The 24149-nt window shown below is 45.6% G+C and overlaps 3 protein-coding genes across 7 annotated transcripts in view; all 3 read left to right on the forward strand.

The window, feature by feature from the left end:
• Positions 1-1809: 1809 nt before the first annotated feature.
• LOC308126624 (cysteine-rich protein 2-like) lies at positions 1810-11926 on the forward strand. Its single transcript, XM_080491147.1, has 8 exons — positions 1810-1988; positions 5567-5661; positions 6932-6989; positions 7724-7855; positions 8000-8068; positions 8174-8268; positions 9543-9600; positions 10534-11926. Exons 1-8 carry the CDS (start codon positions 1946-1948, stop codon positions 10632-10634), a joined length of 651 nt encoding a protein of 216 aa, XP_080347273.1. The 5' UTR covers positions 1810-1945; the 3' UTR covers positions 10635-11926.
• Positions 11927-12396: 470 nt separating this feature from the next.
• On the forward strand, positions 12397-15348 carry LOC308126722 (uncharacterized protein). Its single transcript, XM_080491298.1, has 3 exons — positions 12397-13016; positions 13492-13839; positions 15068-15348. Exons 2-3 carry the CDS (start codon positions 13492-13494, stop codon positions 15116-15118), a joined length of 399 nt encoding a protein of 132 aa, XP_080347424.1. The 5' UTR covers positions 12397-13016; the 3' UTR covers positions 15119-15348.
• An 863-nt stretch (positions 15349-16211) lies between these two features.
• The window catches only part of LOC308126111 (uncharacterized protein), a 32126-nt gene continuing 24188 nt past the window's right edge, over positions 16212-24149 (forward strand). Inside the window, exons 1-8 of one of the 5 annotated variants that reach the window (XM_080490243.1) lie at positions 16212-16369; positions 17466-17735; positions 18190-18444; positions 19236-19262; positions 20147-20239; positions 20316-20344; positions 20419-20460; positions 21473-22435. In XM_080490243.1, coding sequence (XP_080346369.1) covers positions 16315-16369; positions 17466-17735; positions 18190-18444; positions 19236-19262; positions 20147-20239; positions 20316-20344; positions 20419-20460; positions 21473-21526 — 825 coding nt within the window. In that variant the 5' untranslated portion in view covers positions 16212-16314 and the 3' untranslated portion in view covers positions 21527-22435. Of the gene's footprint in view, positions 16370-17465; positions 17736-18189; positions 18445-19235; positions 19263-20146; positions 20240-20315; positions 20345-20418; positions 20461-21472; positions 22436-24149 lie in introns of those variants that run through there. The other 4 variants (XM_080490244.1, XM_080490241.1, XM_080490245.1 and 1 more) reach the window with 4 other exon arrangements.

Genomic DNA, 24149 nt, shown 5'->3' on the forward strand with positions numbered 1-24149 from the left:
ACTCAAAACTACACTCAAAAATACACAAAACTTCTATAAAAGAAACCTGATTTCTAATAGAAAAATGTGAGAAACGATACAAAACAAGTAAAACCACCAATAAAAGAATAAATAAAAAAACCTGTCAACTCGATTTCCAATAAAATACAAATACAAAAATACGCAAAACAACAAGTAACTCCACCAAGAAAATACAGAAAACTTTTAAACCATGACACGAAACTTTAAAAGAATTTCCAGTGAAATAGAACAAAAAACAATCAGAGATACAAAAACACAACCTGCAGAATGAAATGAATACACACACACACACACACACACACACACACACACACACACACACACACACACACACACACACACACACACACAGCACACACACATACACACACACACACACTCCAGCTGTCTCCGCCTCTGCCATCACTGTAAGAGAACACCCCCCCCCCCCCCCAACAGCACTGCCCCCCATCAATCTCAGTGACAGAAACTATGTCCACCTGTTCTCCCACAGTCTAAACACACACACACACACACACACACACACACACACACACACACACACACACACACACACACACACACACACACACACACACACGCACACACACACAGTGTTTGAGCGGTTCCACTGGGTTTTTCTTGTCGTCGGGATGTTCAGAGTTCTGCGAGTTGAGAAGCGGCGGCGTCTCTACAGGTTCCGCTCATCCTCCTCATGAGGCTCCACCTGCAGGCCACGTGACACGGCCTCCATGTTCAGCTCGTTGGCGCCCTCTGCGGCATCGCTGCAGACCAACGGCTGACAGGAAGTGGTGTAAAAGTTTCAAACAAAGAAAAACCCAACAAATGACTCGTGTTGTGGTGGTGCTCTGCTGCCCCCTGCTGGCTGTGTGTGTGTGTGTGTGTGTGTGTGTGTGTGTGTGTGTGTGTGTGTGTGTGTGTGTGTGTGTGTGTGTGTGTGTGTGTGTGTGTGTGTGTGTGTGTGTGTGGCTCCACCTTCTGGTGTGACTATGAATTGTTTTGGGGGGTTATTTTTTTGCAGAAATGAATTCAAATCAGATTTTCACCAGAAGCAATAAAATATTTTCACATAAACACAATAAAGTTTTACCAAAGTTTCAAAGATACAAAACGTCTTATTTTATTTTCTTATTTTACGCTTTGATTTCAGGTCAAAACTTGATTTTTAAGATGTAAATATAAATGTTTCCGTTCTCCAGAAGACTATATCACTATATCCTTGTTACAGTGAATGAAAATAAATAGTGAAAACTGAGAATAAAAAAGAAGTTTTATCACGTGTTTCCAGGTAATTGCAGTAGAGAATCTACTGTGGGAAGTCAGGAGACTCTGATTGAAAATAAGATTAAAAAAGAGATGATAATAGCATATAAATTGTTCTACATATATTCGTCAGAAGTCTTAATAATAAACAATAATGTTTAGAAGAAATTCTAGACCAACACGTTTATTTAATCTAAATTTAAATAAATTTTATTTAACTTGACACTATCCTATTTTATTTTCATTTTACATTTATCTTATTTCACATTTTATTACATTTTTTGTTCCAAATATATCATATTTTATATTTGAATTTTTTTTTTGCTTGGAACTTATTTCATTCTATCCCATGTTGAATTGAAATGTATCTAATTTAATTTAATTTCGTTTTTATTTTGATAATTGAAACTTCTTTCCCTTCCCGTTTATCTTCCAGCTGGCAGTGATTGGTCAGCATGGTGTGACGTCAGGCCGAGGGCGTGGCCGGGACCTTTAAATACGAGGGAGAGGAGGGAGGAGGGAGGAGAGCCTCGCCTCTCATCAGCAGCAGCAGCAGCATCTTCATCCTCCCTCTTTCCTCATCATCCTCCTCCTCCTCAACCTTCTCCTTCTCTTCTTCCTGCTCCTCTTCCTCCTCTTCCTCCTCTTCCTCACTCCCGTGATGGCGTCCAAATGTCCAAAGTGTGAGAAGACGGTGTATTTCGGTGAGTCAGCCCCCCCCGGCCCGGTGCGGTGGTTGCTCCCGGTGCCGGAGGCTCTGACTGCGGGATGGGATCAACCATCTCCCGGGAGGGGGGGGGGGGGGGGGGGGGGGGGGGTTCTTTATTCTCCTCTTCATTTCTATTGAAATGTAATCGAGTAAAAACGAGCTGCAGACGGAACAAAATGGAATCATTTGATATTTTCTCACCACATCTACTGTTTCTACTGTTTCTACTGTTTTTATTGTTTTTATTGTTTTTATTGAGTCGATTTGAAGAAGAAATGATTGTCTGTCCCTACCTATCTACCTATCTATCTATCTATCTATCTATCTATCTATCTATCTATCTATCTATCTATCTATCTATCTATCTATCTATCTAAACAATATTTGACTAGATAATAAATGCGAAATAAAAACAATGAAAAAATGTTCAGGTTTTTAAATAAAATTAAATTGTGTTTTATAAAAAAATCTACAATCAAGTTTTATATATATGAAAGAAAATCTTTAGATTTTATATCCATGAAAGAAATATCAACATTTTATGTCTGAACAAACAATCCAATGTTTCTATGTATAAAATATATAATTAGATTTTTCAGGGGTGAATCACTTCCTGTCCGTCTCCGAGACAGAAGCTCCTCCCACAACGTCTCTTTAGTGAAAAGTCCCTTTCTTCTGGTTGTTTGTTCTTTGTTCCGTCGTGTTTGTTTGTTTGTTTGTTTGTTTGTTTGTTTGTTTGTTTCTCTTGAGCTATAAATAGAAGCTGCTGATCCAGAATCCGTCAGGCGCTAATTATACGCCGTCACCTGCAGCACCCACATTTTTATTTTTATCAACGGTTCTGATTGTTCTGCTCAGAACTGACTCGCCTCCAGAACCGTTCCTTGGGTTCTGCTCTTCCACCGAGCAGAGACCAGAACCAGAACCAGAACCAGAACCAGAACCAGAACCAGGAACTCTGAATGCCTACTGTCTACTGGTCCAACCAGTACTTCTACCACCAGACCAGTCCCGGTTCAGGTTCATGGAAGACCTGGTTTTGGACTTGTTCATTAGAGTCGGTATCCAATAAATTTCAGGTTCTGGAATCAGGTTCTGGATTGAGCTTTGATGAGTTTGGACAGAGTTTCTTTCCTGGTTTTGCTGATCTTGAAATTGAATGAACTGAGAATTATGCCTGTCATGGTTCTGGACCTGGTTCTGTCCTGGTTCTGGGCCTCGTTCTGGCATGGTTCTGTACTTGTTGTGTATGTAGTCTCTTGAACCTTTTCTTGGACCTTGGACACTTTCGATGGAAATCTTTGTAAACAGGGAATCAAGTTCTGGTCCTGGTGGTAGATCCGGTCCTGGTGGTAGATCCGGTCCTGGTTCTGGTGTTGTGAGACCCGCCAGTCGCTCCTTACAGTCTGAAAGTGGAGCAGCGGGGTGCCGGCGCCGCCCTTCAGGACGCAGTGGAAAGAATGTGTCGGGGCTGATATGGAGTCCTAAAGCGGTCGTTAAGAGGCGTCTATCAGCGGGACGCCGCCGCCGCCGCCGCCGCCGCTCCAGCGGCTCTGGGAACAATCAGCTCCACGCCGCCGCCGCTCCAGCGGCTCTGGGAACAATCAGCTCCACGCCGCCACCGCCAGAGACGAAACATTGACAGGCTGGTTCAACCCCCATGGCTGCTTTAAGATCTCCTTGATTCACCAAAATAAAGGACTGAACAAAACTCGGTTCACTTTTCTACCTTTCTAGAACCGGGAATTCCCACTATGGAAATATAAATAATGTTTAAAAAAAAACCCGACTTTTAAAGATTAGAGTTCACAATTTTAATTAACTTTTGTTATTTTCATGCAGGTTTGTTGCAGTAACTCATAACTTGGAGCGATACCAGTTTGCAGCGTTCCAGTTGACTCGTAACTTGGAGCGATACCAGTTTGCAGCGTTCCAGTTGACTCGTAACTTGGAACGATACCAGTTTGGAGCGTTCCAGTTGACTCGTAACTTGGAACGATACCAGTTTGGAGCGTTCCAGTTGACTCGTAACTTGGAACGATACCAGTTTGGAGCGTTCCAGTTGACTCGTAACTTGGAACGATACCAGTTTGGAGCGTTCCAGTTGACTCGTAACTTGGAACGATACCAGTTTGGAGCGTTCCAGTTGACTCGTAACTTGGAGCGATACCAGTTTGGAGCGTTCCAGTTGACTCGTAACTTGGAACGATACCAGTTTGCAGCGTTCCAGTTGACTCGTAACTTGGAACGATACCAGTTTGGAGCGTTCCAGTTGACTCGTAACTTGGAGCGATACCAGTTTGCAGCGTTCCAGTTGACTCGTAACTTGGAGCGATACCAGTTTGCAGCGTTCCAGTTGACTCGTAACTTGGAGCGATACCAGTTTGGAGCGTTCCAGTTGACTCGTAACTTGGAACGATACCAGTTTGCAGCGTTCCAGTTGACTCGTAACTTGGAACGATACCAGTTTGGAGCGTTCCAGTTGACTCTTAACTTGGAGCGATACCAGTTTGCAGCGTTCCAGTTGACTCGTAACTTGGAGCGATACCAGTTTGCAGCGTTCCAGTTGACTCGTAACTTGGAGCGATACCAGTTTGGAGCGTTCCAGTTGACTCGTAACTTGGAGCGATACCAGTTTGGAGCGTTCCAGTTGACTCGTAACTTGGAGCGATACCAGTTTGCAGCGTTCCAGTTGACTCGTAACTTGGAACGATACCAGTTTGCAGCGTTCCAGTTGACTCGTAACTTGGAACGGTACCAGTTTGGAGCGTTCCAGTTGACTCGTAACTTGGAACGGTACCAGTTTGCAGCGTTCCAGTTGACTCGTAACTTGGAGCGATACCAGTTTGCAGCGTTCCAGTTGACTCGTAACTTGGAGCGATACCAGTTTGCAGCGTTCCAGTTGACTCGTAACTTGGAACGGTACCAGTTTGGAGCGTTCCAGTTGACTCGTAACTTGGAACGGTACCAGTTTGGAGCGTTCCAGTTGACTCGTAACTTGGAACGATACCAGTTTGGAGCGTTCCAGTTGACTCGTAACTTGGAACGATACCAGTTTGGAGCGTTCCAGTTGACTCGTAACTTGGAGCGATACCAGTTTGCAGCGTTCCAGTTGACTCGTAACTTGGAGCGATACCAGTTTGCAGCGATGTAAAATGATGTAAAATCAGTTGAATAGTTTTTATGCTCACGTCACACAGGCACCATTCAAATTTTAACGAAAGTCGTTGCAAATTTAAAGTCGGAATTCCTACCTCAAGGCTCTGAGAATGTCTCTCCCTTAACTGGGAATTCCCTGACAGGTGGAACACGAGATAATGCCGTGTTCGACTTGTTTAGAACTCCTGGAACAAAGTCACTTCCTGGAAGGTGGAACGTTCCAGAAAGAAAACAAGATGGCCGCCTGCAGACTGGAATTCCTAATTGCAGGAGGCGGGGCTTGTGGAGTTCCCGCCCCCCAGCAGCTGATTGGCTGATTGGAGAGTCTCCTCCTCGGCGTAATGTGGACATTTGTCATGTGACTTGTGAATCTGCAGTTTGTGACGGTTGTTTCTCTCTTTTGCTTCTTCACAGCGGAAAAAGTTTCCTCTCTTGGAAAAGACTGGCACAAGTTCTGTCTGAAATGTGAACGCTGCAACAAAACGCTGAATCCCGGCGGCCATGCCGAGGTGAGAACCGCCCAACGACCCGCCGGACCCTCACGCTGTGAGACTGAACACAGCTTTAGTCCCGCAGCCGGCAGAGAAACGGCACAACCAGAGTAAAACCTGAAGAACAGATATTAACTCCGGCTGTGCTGCACATGCTCAGTAGCAGTGTTTCAGAAAAGCTGTGTTTCCCCCCGTTTCCACGGAGACGGAGTCAAGGCTGTTTCAAAAGGTTTCAGTGGCTCCGAGCGCCTGACTCCCGAAACGCAACTAAAGTTTCGAGTTGCCACGGCGACGTGGACGGAGGACTAGAGAAGAAACAGGGTGAAGCTTTTCCTTAATGCTCTTAGAGACACACAGCGGTGCAGAACATTATAGTTTGGCTCCTCCGTCAGGTTCCTCATCAGGTTCCTCCGAGAACAGGAGGAGGAGGAGGAGAACAGGAGGAGGAGGAGGACAGGAGGAGGAGGAGGAGGAGAACAGGAGGAGGAGGAGGACAGGAGGAGGAGGAGGAGAACAGGAGGAGGAGGAGAACAGGAGGAGGAGGTGAACAGGAGGAACAGGAGAACAGGAGGAGAACAGGAGGAGGAGAACAGGAGGAGGAGGAGAACAGGAGGAGGAGAACAGGAGGAGGAGGAGGAGGAGGAGAACAGGAGGAACAGGAGGAGGAGGAGGAGAACAGGAGGAACAGGAGGAGGAGGAGGAGGAGAACAGGAGGAGGAGGAGGAGGAGAACAGGAGGAGGAGGAGGAGGAGAACAGGAGGAGGAGGAGAACAGGAGGAGGAGGAGGACAGGAGGAGGAGGAGGAGGAGGAGAACAGGAGGAGGAGGAGAACAGGAGGAGAACAGGAGGAGGAGGAGGAGGAGAACAGGAGGAGGAGGAGAACAGGAGGAGAACAGGAGGAGGAGGAGGAGGAGAACAGGAGAACAGGTGAACAGGAGGAGGAGGAGGAGGAGAACAGGAGGAACAGGAGGAGGAGGAGAACAGGAGAACAGGTGAACAGGAGGAGGAGGAGAACAGGAGAACAGGAGAACTTTAATGTTGAGCATGATGAGCGACTGCTGCTGCTCTTCATCTTTAATGGTGCAGAACCGAATCACACCTCGGAGGTGATAGAGGGGCCGTTTCTATGGCAATGATTTGGGGATCTGTTGACATGACAACGGTGTTCGGAGAGACTGAAAATGCAACTTTTTGAAAATACTCCATTTCTGTTTCCATGGTTACGGGGAAAATGCAACTTTTTGAAACCTCTCCGACTCCTTGTGGTAATGGTGTCTCTGCTTCACAGCATGACGGGACTCCGTACTGCCACAGGCCCTGTTACGCTGCTCTGTTTGGACCGAAAGGTGACGAGTCATCTGCTGCACACAACCGTAGAGCATCTTCCTCTGACATCAGATTATAGAGCAACATCTTCCTCTGACATCAGATTATTGATCATCTTCCTCCTCTAACATCAGATTATAGAGCATCTTCCTCTGACATCAGATTATTGATCATCATCTTCCTCTGACATCAGATTATAGAGCATCTTCCTCTGACATCAGATCATTGATCATCTTCCTCTGACATCAGATTATAGAGCATCTTCCTCTGACATCAGATTATTGATCATCATCTTCCTCTGACATCAGATTATTGATCATCATCTTCCTCTGACATCAGATTATAGAGCATCTTCCTCTGACATCAGATTATTGATCATCATCTTCCTCTGACATCAGATTATAGAGCATCTTCCTCTGACATCAGATTATTGATCATCATCTTCCTCTGACATCAGATTATAGAGCATCTTCCTCTGACATCAGATTATTCATCATCTTCCTCCTCTAACATCAGATTATAGAGCATCTTCCTCCTCTAACATCAGATTATAGAGCATCTTCCTCCTCTTACTGACTCACACAGTGCTAAGAGCTCAGCTAATGCTAATGCTAGCACTACCATCATACCATGTGACCATCATTGTCACAGTAACTTTACTGAGTAACTGACCAGAGAAGTAACACGATTACTTTTTGTAGCTGTAATCCAGGAGTGACTTCAGGACTCTCAGAATGTCGCGTGTGCATTTCAGGCGTGAACATCGGTGGAGCTGGATCCTACGTGTACGACGCTCCCGCCAACGAAGCCCCCGCCGCCGTTTCCATGGAGACGGGTGCCAAACCTGAAGAGGGGAGGAAAGTCTCGGCCCGCGGGCCGGTGAAGGGTGAGAAACCAGACGGGCTAAAACTGACAAACAAACAAACAAACAAACAAACAAACAAACAAACAAACACACAAACAAACAAACAAACACGAGCTCGTCTTCACGCCAAAACGTCATAATTCGACTAATTGACTATTTTTCCAGCGGCGAGCTTCTCCTCCTTCTCCGGCGGGCCGAACATTTGCCCCCGGTGCAACAAGACGGTGTATTTTGGTGAGCAGCTCCTCTTGTCTGGCCGGGCTGGGATGTGGCGAAGGGGTTGAGCTTCTCGTGACCATGGCAACCGTCTCCATCTTGTTTCTGTGTGTCTCCGTGCAGCTGAGAAGGTTTCATCTCTGGGGAAGAACTGGCACCGGCCGTGTCTCCGCTGTGAGCGCTGCAGCAAGACTCTGGCAGCGGGCAGCCACGCAGAGGTGAGAGGGAACTACGCCACGACTCAGGGAACTGCATCACCATTCAGGGAACTACATCAGACCTCAGGGAACTACGCCACGACTCAGGGAACTACGTCACAACTCAGGGAACTGCATCAGACCTCAGGGAACTACGCCACGACTCAGGGAACTGCATCACAATTCAGGGAACTACATCAGACCTCAGGGAACTACGTCAAAACTCAGGGAACTACATCACAATTCAGGAAACTACATCAGACCTCAGGGAACTGCTTCACAACTCAGGGAACTACATCAGACCTCAGGGAACTACGTCACAACTCAGGCAACTATGTCAAAACTCAGGGAACTGCATCACAACTCAGGGAACTACATCAGACCTCAGGGAACTACGTCACAACTCAGGCAAATACGTCACAACTCAGGGAACTGCATCAGACCTCAGGGAACTACGTCACAACTCAGGCAACTACGTCACAACTCAGGGAATTGCATCACAATTCAGGGAACTACATCAGGGCTGAGGAAACTACATCACAACTCCCGGAACTGTGTCACAATTCAGGGAACTGTGTCACGACTCAGGGAACTGTGTCACGACTCAGGGAACTACGTCAGAACTCAGGGGACTACATCACAAATCAGGAAACTACGTCACAACTAAGATTGAAGCTATTTACTTGTCACATATACAGATTAATAGACATTTACACCGTACAGTAAAAAGGTTCCTTTGCTCAGAGAACAGCGTCAGAACTCGGGGAACAACAACAACAAAACAAAGTTTTTCTGGCCTCAAGATTTCAAAAGGCTTCAAAGTGGTTCCACATAAAAATAGAAGTGAAATATCCAATAGTACTCAAACTTTGTGGGTTGAACGGACTCAATTAAGTAGTAAACAGTGACCGAACAAGGTGGCGGCCATCTTGGATCACTTTTTTTGGGGGGGGGGGGGGGGCTTTTATCGAGTTAATGCTTCTAAACATCCAAAACCACTGAGAAAATCTGTCTTTAGCATTCTTTAAGATCATTCTAGACCCGGGAGTGAATGAATGAATGAATGGCCTGTAAGTTGCAGTAACTAACTTCACCACTGGAGGCATCTGTACGTAGGTCGACCGGACGCCTGAAACTGACTGATGTGGTTCCGAATCGTAGAGAGTCTGACATCTCCGGTTACGTTTGAAAGTAAAAGTTTGTCCTGCGAGTGTGAAAATACCTGCAACCTCTTTAGGTTGTGTGTTTGTATGAGACTCCGTGAAGCTTTGACGTCTTCTTTCTCCATATCGCAGCACGATGGACAACCGTACTGCCACAAACCGTGCTACGCCGTGCTGTTCGGACCCAAAGGTACCAAGTCACCAACAATCACTCTGAGTCTACGAAATGAGACGTCCGGTTCCAGGCTAGTATAGAAAATACTCTCTAGAGATGAACCAATACCATTATCAGTATCGCGAATCAGGGCCCATACTGCTGGGAGTACTTAGCAAGTAGCTAAAGGTTAGTACTCGTATCAGTACTCAGTAGCAAGTAGCTAAAGGTTAGTACTCATATCAGTACTCTGTATCAAGTAGCTAAAGGTTAGTTCTCGTATCAGTACTTGGTATAAAGTAGCTAAAGGTTAGTACTCGTATTGGTAGTCAATATCGACATGCAGCTAAAGGTTAGTACTCGTATCAGAATTTGATATAAAGTAGCTATAGGTTAGTACTCGTATCAGTACTCAGTAGCAAGTAGCTAAAGGTTAGTTCTCATATCAGTACTCTGTATAAAGTAGCTAAAGGTTAGTACTCGTATTGGTAGTCAATATCGACATGCAGCTAAAGGTTAGTTCTCGTATCAGTACTTGGTATAAAGTAGCTAAAGGTTAGTACTCGTATTGGTAGTCAATATCGACATGCAGCTAAAGGTTAGTACTCGTATCAGTACTTGATATAAAGTAGCTATAGGTTAGTACTCGTATCAGTACTCAGTAGCAAGTAGCTAAAGGTTAGTTCTCATATCAGTACTCTGTATAAAGCAGCTAAAGGTTAGTACTCGTATCAGTACCTGGTATAAAGTAGCTAAAGGTTAGTACGGGTATCGACACTCAGTATCAACTAGCTAAAGGTTAGTACTCGTACTCGTCCTTTATAGAAGTAGTATCGTTGCGTCTCTAATATCTTCAGACGATCTTTTGGCCGCCGCAGCTTCTCATTGGACGGAACGGATTTAAATGTGCGTTCTGACCACTAGGTGTCCCTAAACAATTCAAAGGGATTCTTTTCTGAATGTCTTCAGGCGTGAACACCGGCGGCGTGGGCAGCTACATCTACGACGAGCCCGAGGCGGAGGCGGAGGCGGAGGTGGAGGTGGCGGTGGCGGTGGCGGAGAAGCCGTGAGCCCAACGCCTCCAGACGACGACGTAACCGGAGCGACGCTTCACCTTGTTTATCTTTTTTTGTTCAGAGACGAACCTTTAACTTCACCTTCCCCGTCGCCTGAGACGACGGAGCGCAGCTTCCTGTCCCGGCGGATCGAAGTTCCCGTGTTAGTTTTACTCTGTCGGAGTCGACCTTTAGCTATTGTGCACTTAGCGATCTGTACTGTCCGAAACACAAACCAAGTGCCAGATGCAGGATCTCTGCTGTTTCTTTGAGTGTCGGCTGTTTGCGCGGGTCCTACTGAATGTTTTCCGGAGGCGTCGCCGCGGTGCGAAGGTTTGTTCGCCGTCAGGTTTCCTACAGTAAAGCTGTGTGCTGACAAACCGGGAACGCCGTCGCTGGGTGTGTTTGTTCGTCAACACTTTGGACACCGGTAGCGGTGCGTTCATGGGAAATCGGGAAATGGGAAACTTCCATGTGAGGGGGAAAAATACATGTCGACCAATGGAGCCAAAATCAGGTCATCAATTGGGACTTGTCCCAGCATCCCCCCCCTTTATTATTGCTATTTTCAATGGTTGAGAAGAAATTATGATTAAACAACAAAAATATTGGAGGACAACAATTATAATACGTCCAAAAACTGTTAATAAAATACCAGCGTCCAAACTGGAATCTGGACCATTAGGAAACAACTTGTAGTGTCTCAGTTCTGATATGAGATTATGTATGAGGTTTCCTCCTTCTATTTGGATTCCTTTATGTTGGACAGTGTCCCAGCTTTATTGGAACAGGGCTTAGGAACATGACAGAGGGAGAACCAACTCGTCTCCCCGGTTCCATAACAACCTTTCAGAAAGGTTTGGTGGAATATTAGATTTGTACTTTTTCCTATCTTTACCAGCTGTAATAACTGAATCTACTGTAGTCGGGTGAATAAACCCTTATACTAGAATAGAAAATACTTGAATGTAATCCCAGACGGATTATTTTATTTGATCTGATCTGATCTGAACTAGAACGTTGGATTTTCTCTTCTGGAGGTAACTTCAGGATTAACTCTTCTCACCAGGATAAATCACCATGGTAACTGACTCTGAAAGTCTAACCTGCTCCGGAGCAGGTTATGTTCTGGATAAGAGGTCAGAGCTCCGCCTCCTGACCAATCAGATCTCTAGGAAAATGCCCCGCCCATTCTTAAATGATGGTGATTGGTGGGCGGGTTCAGCTCTGAGCTGCGGCAGAGAAAAGAGGAGGAATTAATTCAGAGCGATCTTTTTGACAAAATAAAATAAATCCTGGTCACTGAGACTTTGAAGGATGTTTTTGTTCCTAATCTGTTTCGTTCCACAAGAGTTGATCTGGAATAATGATCTTAATGACGATGAGTCCTGTGGTCACGTGACAATAACAACAACAACAGAGTCCACACGCCTCACTTATTTACTTTTTGGGTTCAGACTGAAGACTTTGAGTATTTGCACTAAATGACTTCCACTCATCATGTTTTAATGGAAAGAGACGTGTATGAGTGAAATCATATACTTAAAATATACCTTGAGAAGTACTTAAAAAGTAATATGCTTAGTTAATTTCACTCATTGTTGTTTGAATGGCAGAGGGGTAGCTTGTACTTGAGTATGAGGAATATACAGATTAGGAAAGCTCCCAGTGAGAGTTCCATGAGACATTATTGACTTGGGGGGAAGTGACTACTTGTAACGCGTTACTTCCTCTTGGTGCGGCTTTATTGTGACGGTCCTTCCGGGGCTCGGAGGCCAGATTGAGGCTAACTTCACTACGGCTTTGCAAATTTTATTCACTGTGAAACGTAGAAACGCACCGGAAGTGGTCGCACAGCGTGTTTAAAAAGGAAAAACAAACTTCTTCAATGGAATTTAATCCCGGTTTCTGTTCCGTGTGTTAGCTCGCTAAAAACTTCCGCTGTTAGCTGTGCTAACTTCCGGTGTTAGCATTCGCTAGCTGCTAACTGCTAACGCGGAGCTCGCGCAGGACTCTCTGGCCTCGAGATGTTTCCGCCGCCTCACCGACATGTAGCACTGATCTCCGGCCCGCAGCCGTGAGCCGCACGTCGGCAACCTGGAGAACAACAACCCGGCCTCCCCCCCGTCCTCCTCCTCCTCCTCCTCCTCCTCCCCCTCCCCCTCCCCCGGACATGGAGACTTGGCGGCCGCGAAAGTGAAGCTGCGGAAAGCAGCACTGAAGCTGCGGAGCGCCGCCCCGCTGCTGCTCCACCACAAAGCCCCGAGGAGCGGCCCAAGTCTCCGCCTGTCGGACCACAACAACAACACCCTGAGCCCGGGAACCGGCACCGAGCTGCCCGCCGGGACAGCCACCGAGCCCGGCCTCCTGCACCTGAAGCCCGGAGCCAGGAAGGAGGTGAGGTCCGCGGGATGTTTACCAACAAATATCCCGATAAAATAAAGTTTAAACTGCGTTTTAATCCCTCAACCTTCACATTTATGACTGAAATGATTAAATATATAGATCCGATGAGTACACAGTGTTCCTGTATGTTGGTTATTCACAAGAAACAGTTTTATTTTAAATCCAGCCAGTAATATCTTCACAAATGTCATTTAAAAGATAAAATAACCCGGCGATAATAAAACTACAGTAAATAAACAATTAAAAAAAGACATAAGTGCCTTTGATTAATAATATTATGACAAAAATTCAATACAGATTTATTTAGTTTCAGGGTTTTAATTATAAAAAGAAGAAAATGTCAGGATTTAATCTGTTGCTGTTTGAAAACTTGTTTCTGCTTTTAAAGAAGATGTTTACTGGTTCTGCGTACGCGTTTGGACTCGCCCTGGTTCCGGTGGATGAACGGAGGTTTTCTGTGTGTCAGATGAAGTGTAAAGGTGTGAGGGCGGAGCCCAGAGGTCAGCCGGTGCGCCCGCTGCCGAGACACGACCAGACCGCCGCCGCCCGGAGCCACAGAACCAAACTGAACCCGGCGCCGGGCGGGTGCCACCCGGGCAGGAAGAAGGTCAGACCGCCTCCGGAGCCCAAGAGGCCGCTGCACGCCTCCGACAACGTGGAGACCGGCGATGGCGAGAAGGTGTACGCCGGCGCCAAGTTCAGCGAGCCCCCGTCGCCCAGCGTGCTCCCGAGACCGCCAAGCCACTGGGTGGGGGAGGGGGGGCCGCGGCGCCGCCAGCAGCAGATGAGCATCCACCTGAAGTCGCTGCTGAAGGTCCGAGACGCCTCCTGACCCCCCACCCCCCGACATACTGACCCCCAAAGACATTCTAACCCCCCGACACACTGCCGCCCTGATGTTGTTTTTTCCCCCTGAAGTACCCCCGTTCACCCCCCAACCCCCCCCCCCCCCCCCGCACTGCCGCCCTGATGTTGTTTTTTCCCCCTGACTTCCTGACCCCCCCCCCCCCCCCCCCCATTGTTCAACACGTTACTGCCCCCCGCTGGTCGGCGGCAGGAACTCAATCCAGACGCCATGTTTGTGTCGTGACTTTTAAAGAGAACAGGTTCTGATCCAAACGTATATTTTAAGTGAGATTCTAGTTTTGTTACTGAGGAGTTTTTAGAAAAAAAAATAAAAAGAAGAAGAAGATTCCTGCAAACTGAAGCACTTTGTTCCTGAAACTTCTGATTCGCTCTGGAAACAGGAAACAGCCGACCTCCACACCTCCGGCTTGGCAGCGGCGCCTCCTGCAGGGGGCGCCAGACACCTCCGAGGGGTGCCAGGTCGCAAAAACCAGAACCAGACTGTTTCAGGAATTGAAAGCCGACTTGGAGACGTTATCTTTGAAAGTGGGCGTGGCTACCAGTTTAATGTGGACAGGAAGTGCTTTTATTTTGGGAGGGTTGTTGTTTTTGTTTACTTTTTTTTAACCGTTGCTGTGAGACGCACTTGATTAAAGAATGAAGTCTCGTCCTTCGTGACCCCGAGGCGGCGCAGCAGGTACCGCCGTGATGATTCCTCCACCGTGCCCCAGCTAGCTACAATGCTAACTCCAGTTCAAAGCTACGCTTCTGACAGAACACTGTAGTCTACACACACACACACACACACACACACACACACACACACACACACACACACACACACACACACACACACACACACACACTTTATTAAGACATCCAAATACTTCCTGAGGAAGAACCGTCGCAATCGTTGGTTTCGTCATCATCTACGAATCGTACGTCGCGTCCAGCTAACGACAGGAAGCTGCGATAGAAATAAAAAAGTTTGTCATTTCAAAATAACATTTTTCTTTAAGTGAAGAAAACCCTTAGATAATATTGGACTCCAAAATAAAATCACATTTGAATGTGTTTTGCTGTGTAGAATTGGTTTATGTTCAGGATTTCATGGAGTCGAGATTAAAATGAACCTCAGGTGCTTCTTGATTTCAGCTTTAAGGAAAACACTTTATTTATTGGTGTTTTCTGTCTAGAACCTGAAATCCTGCGCAGTTTTTCAGGATTCGTCCAGACACTGGGAATAAACCTACCGAGGCTTTTTCATGCGGCCCGTCGTTTCAGCCGGACGTCGTTTCAGCCGGACGTCGTTTCAGCCGCGGTCACGTAAGCAACAGGAAACCAGTTTTTTTATGGACATTTTTTAATGAATTCCAGTGTTTCTTATGTCCTGTCTGTTTCTGGAGTCAGTGGATGTTTAGCGAGCTGTTTGTTTTCTTCATTCTGTGACTCGTCGAATTAAAAAGTTTCATTCCACTCACGATGGTTTTTCTTCAATCCGGAAGTCGTCAGTATTTGAGTTGAAATAAACGAGGTATTTGTTTCTGTCGTCTCTGTTCTTCAGACCCACCAAGTTCAGACGTTGGTAACAGTTTACTGAAAAACCTTAAACCAGAAAACAAACACGTTTTTTTTTGGGGGGGGGGGGGTGCTTCGTCTCCATGGAAACAAGGGAAACGCTACATTTTGAAAACGCTCTGTCTCCATGGAAACGAGGGAAAAGCTACATTTTGAAAACGCCTCGTCTCCATGGAAACGAGGGAAATGCTACATTTTGAAAACGCTTCGTCTCCATGGAAACGAGGGAAATGCTACATTTTGAAAACGCTTCGTCTTCATGGAAACGAGGGAAATGCTACATTTTGAAAACGCTTCGTCTCCATGGAAACGAGGGAAACGCTACATTTTGAAAACGCTTCGTCTCCATGGAAACGAGGGAAACGCTACATTTTGAAAACGCTTCGTCTCCATGGAAACGAGGGAAACGCTACATTTTGAAAACGCTTCGTCTCCATGGAAACGAGGGAAACGCTACATTTTGAAAACGCTTCGTCTCCATGGAAACGAGGGAAAATGCTACATTTTGAAAACGCTCCGTCTCCATGGAAACGAGGGAAAATGCTACTTTGCAGTATTTCTGTCTGATGAATGAACAAACGCTCTAGAACATCAATTTAATCTTTCTGAGAAGAAAACTTCAAAAAACAGTTGAGAGGTCCGAGTTCCTCCATCTATTCTGTCACAACGTGAAGAAAAGCTGAGAAACGGGAACCGTCGGTTCCGCTGGGCGGAACGTTCTCCACCTGACGCTGTTGTAAGTCGTCGTTTCTTGATTTCGCCACGGAGGAAGTGAAGCTTTCGTCAGATCAGCTGGAGGCTGATTCTCTCTCTGCGCCCGGAGCGACGGAACGACGGAGCGAGGGAACGAGGGAGCGACGGAGCGATGGCGGCCTTCAGCTGGATTCTCCTCGTCCTCCTGACGCTGCTCAAACGCTCAGGTGAGGATTTAAGATCTCATCGTCTCGTTCTGGATCGTCTCTTCGCTCGCTGAGCATCAGTCTGAATTCTGTCCGCCTCTCGGGTCGGATCGTCTCCTTTACATGACGACTCAATAATTCCTACGATTCATTTCGGTGGATCAATCCCATGATGCTCTGCAGTCGGACGTTTGCGGTCTGTGACATCAGACTGAGAATCTTTTATTGTCACTGGACCGAAGCAACGGCGACCCGATGGACCGTCTCCTTCAGCGATGAATCAATCGGACGTAGAACTATGGACCAATTCATATTAGAATCAATAGTTTCTATAAAAACAAGTAGTGTGAACGAGATGTGTTCTAACTAAAGATTGAAAGAAAAAAGGAATCTATTTTACCAACGGATTTTAAAAAAGATATTAAACTAATTTATCTTAAAAAACAATATTATAAAAACACGTATTTGCTGTACTGGTTGTACTGGTTGTACTGGTTGTACTGGTTGTACTGGTTGTACTTGTACTGGTTGTACTGGTTGTACTTGTGCTGGTAACTGTTGCATTGTGGGTATTGCACCGGACTCCAGAGTTACATGTTCTTTACTTCCTGTATCGACTCTATTATAAATCATATTATATGAAGAACCTTTTTATTTTTATTTTCATTTTAGTTTTAAATCTATTTGCAAACCTGGTTTATTATTTTATTCACACAAAGATTCTCCGAGTTAAAATGGTTATAAAGGGATGCAAACTGCTAAAATTGCTAAAAACAAGAAAAGAAAAAAAACTCGCTAAAGAAAATTATCCAAAATGTTTGAAAAAGTCAAGAATTGATCAAAAACGGTTCAAATACAAACGCGACGGGAAAAAAAAGTCAAAATGGAAAAAACAACTAAAACGAGCCGAATCCGTTAAAATTCAAACGGCCAAAGCTGCTAAAAATTGCTACACAAGCTAAATGAGCTAAATTAATTGTAAATGCTGAACCGTGGATTCACATGGCCAAATCCCCCATAATGCACCACTCAGCAGGCTCCACCGCCCAGGTTCCCCTCTTCAGTTCCACTTCCTCATCTTTTATCCACTAATTGACGTTTCTTTATTTGTCCACAGCCGCGAGCGTACAGATCCTGTCGGCGGTGGTGCGCGACGCGGACGACGCGGTGCTAGAGTGTCCGCACGCCGCCGGGGGCACGGCGGGCTGCCGAGGCGCCGTCTGGACGCTGAACAATTCGCCGGAACCCCTGACGACCTCGGAGCGACGCAACGTCACGGCTAGCTGCTCCCTGCTCATCAAGGACGTGATGGCGCAGGACGGCGGCGTCTACGGCTGCACGGCTCCGCCACGGAACCGCACTCAGATCGTTCTGTCCGTCGTCAGCAGTGAGTCCGATCGGGAGGCGGAGTTTGCAGTTTGTGAAACGGTGGCGGGTCGTACGTAGCAGCTGCTGTCGCCTAATCCGTCCGCTTGGTGTGTTTTTACTGAGATTAGCAGACCTAGCATAGCATTGACACTCCCCGCTGGCGAGCCAGCATTAGCATCATAGCTGTACTGTGAGCGAGTTGTGAAAACGCTAAAGGCGACAGCAGACGCGGAGACGATGTCTCCTTCAGTCACGCAAATGAACAGTTAGCTTTAGCATTAGCGTAAGCTGCCATATTAGCAGTCACTAGCGCACTAAACTCCAGTTATATATGATACTAGCCAGTTATTAACTCTGAACTTTAGCATTAGCGAAAGGTACAATATTAGCAGTTAATATTCCACTGAAGTCCAGTTTACTGGCACAGTGGCATGTGAGGACTGTGTGGACTCAACCCGTGTCTGTCTCTGCAGTGGTGGAGTGTAAGAGCCACCGCTTCGTGACGCTGGAGTGCTCGGTGTCCGGAGAGCTGGAGCACCAGGTGGAGTGGCAGGGGTTCGAACGCGAGGTGGACGTGTTCACCTCGCAGTCCCTCCGCTTCGCCAGCGTGTCGTTCTCCACCGCCCACCCCGTCCACGCCGCCCGGACGTACGAGCTGTGGCGGTGTCACGTCAGGGACAACGTCACCGCCAGAGAGCACGTCTTCATCTACAACCCCAAGTACCCGGGTCAGTTAGCCGCTGCGCTACCGCCGCTATGGCATGGGGTAGTTATAGCAACTAGAGGCTAGGGTAGGTATTACAACTAGAGGCTGATGTAGTTATAACAACTAGAGGCTGAGGCTGGGGTAGTTATAACAACTAGAGGCTGATGTAGTTATAACAAGTAGAGACTGAGGCTGGGGTAGTTATAGCAACTAGAGGCTGATGTAGTTATAACAACTAGAGGCTGAGGCTGGGGTAGTTATAACAACTAGAGACTGAGGCTGGGGTAGTTATAACAACTAGAGGCTGGAGTAGTTATAACAATTAGAGGCTGAGGCTGAGGTAGTTATAACAACTACAGGCTGGGGTAGTTATAACAACTAGAGGCTGATGTAGTTATAACAAGTAGAGACTGAGGCTGGGGTAGTTATAGCAACTAGAGGCTGATGTAGTTATAACAACTAGAGGCTGAGGCTGGGGTAGTTATAACAACTAGAGGCTGGAGTAGTTATAACAATTAGAGGCTGAGGCTGAGGTAGTTATAACAACTACAGGCTGGGGTAGTTATAACAACTAGAGGCTGAGGCTGATGTAGTTATAACAACTAGAGGCTGGGGTAGTTATAGCAACTAGAGGCTGATGTAGTTAAAACAATTAGAGGCTGAGGCTGATGTAATTATAACAACTATAACAACTAGAGGCTGATGTAGTTATAACAACTAGAGGCTGGAGTAGTTATAACGACCGTTATAAAGATCATCCAGGAACAGACTCTGTAAACTTTCAAGTCATGGAAACATTTTCTCGTTTCACAGTGACGACGACGACGACGCCAAGTGAAGGTGAGACTGACATCAGACGGATCTTCTCATTGGTGTTTTTTATTTTTAAGAGGTTGTTTGTCAGAAACAGTGAAGCGGCTCCTCACTGTAGTGAAGCGGCTCCTCACTGTAGTGAAGACGAGCGTTTTTAAATAAGTTCAGACTTGGTTCACGAGGAAAAGCATCTTTTTTCAGTTTTCGTTACAGAGAAATTTCCCATTTATACGGAAATGTTTTGAAAACAATGTTCATTTACACAAAACGGTGGAAGGTGGGACTTTTTGAAAACTCCCTGATTCCATCTCCATAAAAACGGGGAAAACTTAAGTTTTTGAATACCCTGTTTCCATGGAAACAGGGTAGTGCAACTTTTTGAAAATGCTGTTTCCGGGGAAATGTGTGTGTGTGTGTGTGTGTGTGTGTGTGTGTGTGTGTGTGTGTGTGTGTGTGTGTGTGTGTGTGTGTGTGTGTGTGTGTGTGTGTGTGTGTGTGCAACCTTTTGGAAATGCTTCGTCTCCATGGAAACAAGGGAAAGCGCAACTTTTTGAAAACGCTGCGAATTGGTGGTCTGTCCACTAGAATGTTCTCCCATTGTTAAGGTTCTATTGTTCTCTGCTGTGTGTGTGTGTGTGGCTTCATTACTAAAACTAACAGCAGCACCTACTAGTGGACCAACATGAAAACTACATTGTTTTCCGTGTTTCTGCTGTCAGACATCGTTCTCATGACGTCTCCGTCTAAATAACACATTTTTCTGAAACGAGCAAAAAAAAAAGTTTTTTGGACTCTGACTAGCTTAGCAGCCGAGCGGCTCTTCACTGTAGTGCGAGCAGGAGCCCCTCCTGGTGGCTGCTCTGGAGATGACGTGGTTCTTTGCGTTGTTTCCTCGGGGTCGTGACCTGCAGCAGACCGTAGGCTGGACGGGCTCATGGTGGCGCTGCGAGTGGCTGAACTGCTCCTGCTCGTCTTCATCACTGTGCTGCTCTTCAGGTCTCAAGGTGAGGAAACGAAACGGCGGCGAAGCCGCGACCAACTCCCGCTGTTCCCTCACGTCTTCTGTGCTTCATCCACCAGAGAAGAAGAAACGTCTGGCTGAGCAGAAGGTGAGAGAAACACCAAGGTGAAGAGCCGTACAAATGTCGCCTGGATGACGCACTCACACTCTTCACCTGTGCAGGTTGTCGACACGTCGGCACGTTTCACCCAGGCAGCCAATCAGGTAACAGATGACCAGTGATGCACCGATACCAGTTTTATAAAGGACGAGTACCGATACCAGTACTAACCTTTACCTACTTGATACCAAGTGCCGATACCAGTACTAACCTTTACCTACTTGATACCAAGTGCTGATACCAGTACTAACCTTTAGCTACTAGATACCAAGTGCTGATACCAGTACTAACCTTTACCTGCTTGATACTGAGTACCGATACCAGTACTAACCTTTACCTACTTGATACCAAGTGCTGATACCAGTACTAACCTTTACCTGCTTGATACTGAGTACCGATACCAGTACTAACCTTTACCTACTTGATACCAAGTGCTGATACCAGTACTAACCTTTAGCGACTAGATACCGAGTACCGATACCAGTACTAACCTTTACCTACTTGATACCAAGTGCTGATACCAGTACTAACCTTTAGCGACTAGATACCGAGTACCGATACCAGTACTAACCTTTACCTGCTTGATACTGAGTACCGATACCAGTACTAACCTTTACCTACTTGATACCAAGTGCTGATACCAGTACTAACCTTTACCTGCTTGATACTGAGTACCGATACCAGTACTAACCTTTACCTACTTGATACCAAGTGCTGATACCAGTACTAACCTTTAGCTACTAGATACCGTGTACCGATACCAGTACTAACCTTTACCTACTTGACACCAAGTGCTGATACCAGTACTAACTTTTATCTGTGTGATATCGAATACCGATAGAAGTACTAACTTTTAACTACTTGATTCCAAGTACCGATAGAAGTACTAAGTGAGATTTCAACCAGATGGGGGCGCTGTATACACACACACACACACACACACACACACACACACACACACACACGCACGCACGCACGCACACACACACACACACACACACACACACACACACACACACACACACACACACACACACACACACACACACACACACACACACACACACACACACACACACAGTTCAGATTCAGTATGTTTCCCCGTTGTGTTCTCAGGTGTGTGTTAGCGGAGACAGACAGGAAGTCCCTGTTAACTATGAAAACGTGTGAAACTCGTCGACCACGTGGTACGAAATACAAACTTTATTTTGAAGGCTATTGTCTATCTGCTGATGCGGCAAAACAACTTTTCTTGTTACTTTGTTGTTCTTTTACTTCCTGGTTCAGTGTGGAGAAAGTCGCAGCTCTTCACTGTAGTGAGCTGATTTAAGTGCTAACATTTGCTTGATCAATATCGGCGGCAGCGGTAACGAGATCGCCAAAATAAATTTGTGTTTCCACTTGTTTTTAGATTTGCCTTTGTGGGCGTTTGTTTAAGGTGAAAACCGAAAACTTCTGTGGTGTTTTATTGGTCCGTTTCCATGACAACGGTGCCCGGAGCGAATGAAAACTTTTTGAAAATGCTCCATCTCTATGGAAACGGGAAGAAACGCAACTTTTTGGAAATGGTCCGTTTCCATGGAAACAAGGGAAAATGCAACTTTTTGAAAATGCTCCATCTCTGTGCGAAGTTTCCATGTACACGTGAAACTTTCTGAAACTGAAGAGCAAAAAGGATGCGTTTTCTCTTGACACGTTGTCATGGAAACAGAGCCTCGGTGTTCTCACCTGTGTTTCCGTTTCCTCTCTTGTCTTCACACTGAAAGGAAGTGAGTGACCGCAGCTTTTATTCTGGAGGTTTGCAGGAGAGATTAAAATCCAGCGTTTTGTGACTTCCTGTGACGTAAAGCTGCTCTGTGACGACTGAACCAAAGAAAATCAAGTTTGACGCGTCCGCCACTGAAACATCGAAGCATAAAAAACGTTGCTGAGAGACAAAATGAACTCTTTTGATTTTATATTATTTTCTCTAAACGTGTCGCTGTGAGAAAACGATGTTGTCGGTCGTCTCCTGACGACTCTTTTGTTTTGTTGTGCTTAAAGCGAATCTGAGAACTAAAGCTGATCTGAAGGAAGTCGTCTTCACTCGTCTTTCATTGTGAAACGTTGCACTTCCTCCTCAGTGACTCAGTACAGTGATTTACTGAGGTCCCTGAACGCCTCACAATAGAATGACGTCATTTACAGATTCTTGTTGCTCTAAAACGAGACGTTTGGACTTTCTGTCAACTTTTCATTATTCTGGAAGACAAATTCCATCCATCCATCCATTCTCACATCATCCATCCATCTTCTTTCCCTCTCAGTCATAACGGATCTCATTGGCAGAATGTATAGAGAATGAAGAAGTCCATCCGTCACCATAATAACAATCCAGCTTGTTAGTTTTATTTTGACAGTCACCATAATAACAATCCAGCTTGTTAGTTTTATTTTGACAGTAACCATAATAACAATCCAGCTTGTTAGTTTTATTTTGACAGTCACCATAATAACAATCCAGCTTGTTAGTTTTATTTTGACAGTAACCATAATAACAATCCAGCTTGTTAGTTTTATTTTGACAGTCACCGTAATAACAATCCAACTTGTTAGTTTTATTTTGACAGTCACCGTAATAACAATCCAGCTTGTTAGTTTTATTTTGACAGTCACCGTAACAACAATCCAACTTGTTAGTTTTATTTTGACAGTCACCGTAACAACAATCCAACTTGGTAGTTTTATTTTGACAGTCACCGCAACAACAATCCAACTTGGTAGTTTTATTTTGACAGTCACCATAATAACAATCCAACTTGTTGGTTTTATTTTGACAGTCACCATAATAACAATCCAGCTTGTTAGTTTTATTTTGACAGTCACCATAACAACAATCCAACTTGGTACTTTTATTTTGACAGTCACCATAATAACAATCCAACTTGGTACTTTTATTTTGACAGTCACCATAACAACAATCCAACTTGGTACTTTTATTTTGACAGTCACCATAATAACAATCTTTCCACTAGAATGTTCTCCCAGTGTTCATGTTCACGAGGCCTCAGCTCCATGGAATACGTTGAGTCTGAAAACTCGGTGTAGCTAAGCTAAATGCTAAATGCTAACCTCCAGAGTACTGCCAGGAGCTAAGAGCTTTGAAGTTCAGCAGAATTTCTAATCCAAACTACTGACGTAGTTGAAGATGGAAGGATTCATGGTCACATGACATTTTTATCGACGGCGCTTCACAGCAGAAGTGTCGCACTTGGTAAGCAGCTTTGTGGTCGTGCAGATTTCATCGTGTCATGCTGAAGATCTGACTTTTCGTCTTCCTGATCGACGTCTTTCACACTGTTCAAGGTGTGAATGCAGATAAACTAACATCATGCATCAGACATGAAAGGATGAAAAAGACACAAGAGAAGAAGAGGAGAATTGTCAGTCACTTCCTGTGGTCAGTTGCAAGACAGGAAGTGAAGAGATCATGTTTAAGACCAGCGAGAGAAAACGACAGCAGAGAGACGACGGCTGAAATCAGACCTGCCAACATGTTTCTATTTCACCTCTTCATGCTTCTGCCTGCAGGTAAGTACTCAGATTACTTTAAATACCTCCAAAACATGACGAGTCATCACTTTTTATACATTTTAATGAACCAACGTGTCGTTTTGGTTCAACCTGCTCAGTTTCAGTCAGAAAACCTTTGAACATCATCGACACTCAGTTTAGTGGAAGTAACTGATAATCAGCTCCCATTAGTTACTAGTTACTTCCTACAAAAGTACTGCAGTTACTTTACAAACGGCAA

Source organism: Lipophrys pholis (assembly GCF_963383615.2).
Source record: "Lipophrys pholis genome assembly, chromosome: 21".
Classification (NCBI taxonomy): Eukaryota; Metazoa; Chordata; class Actinopteri; order Blenniiformes; family Blenniidae; genus Lipophrys; species Lipophrys pholis.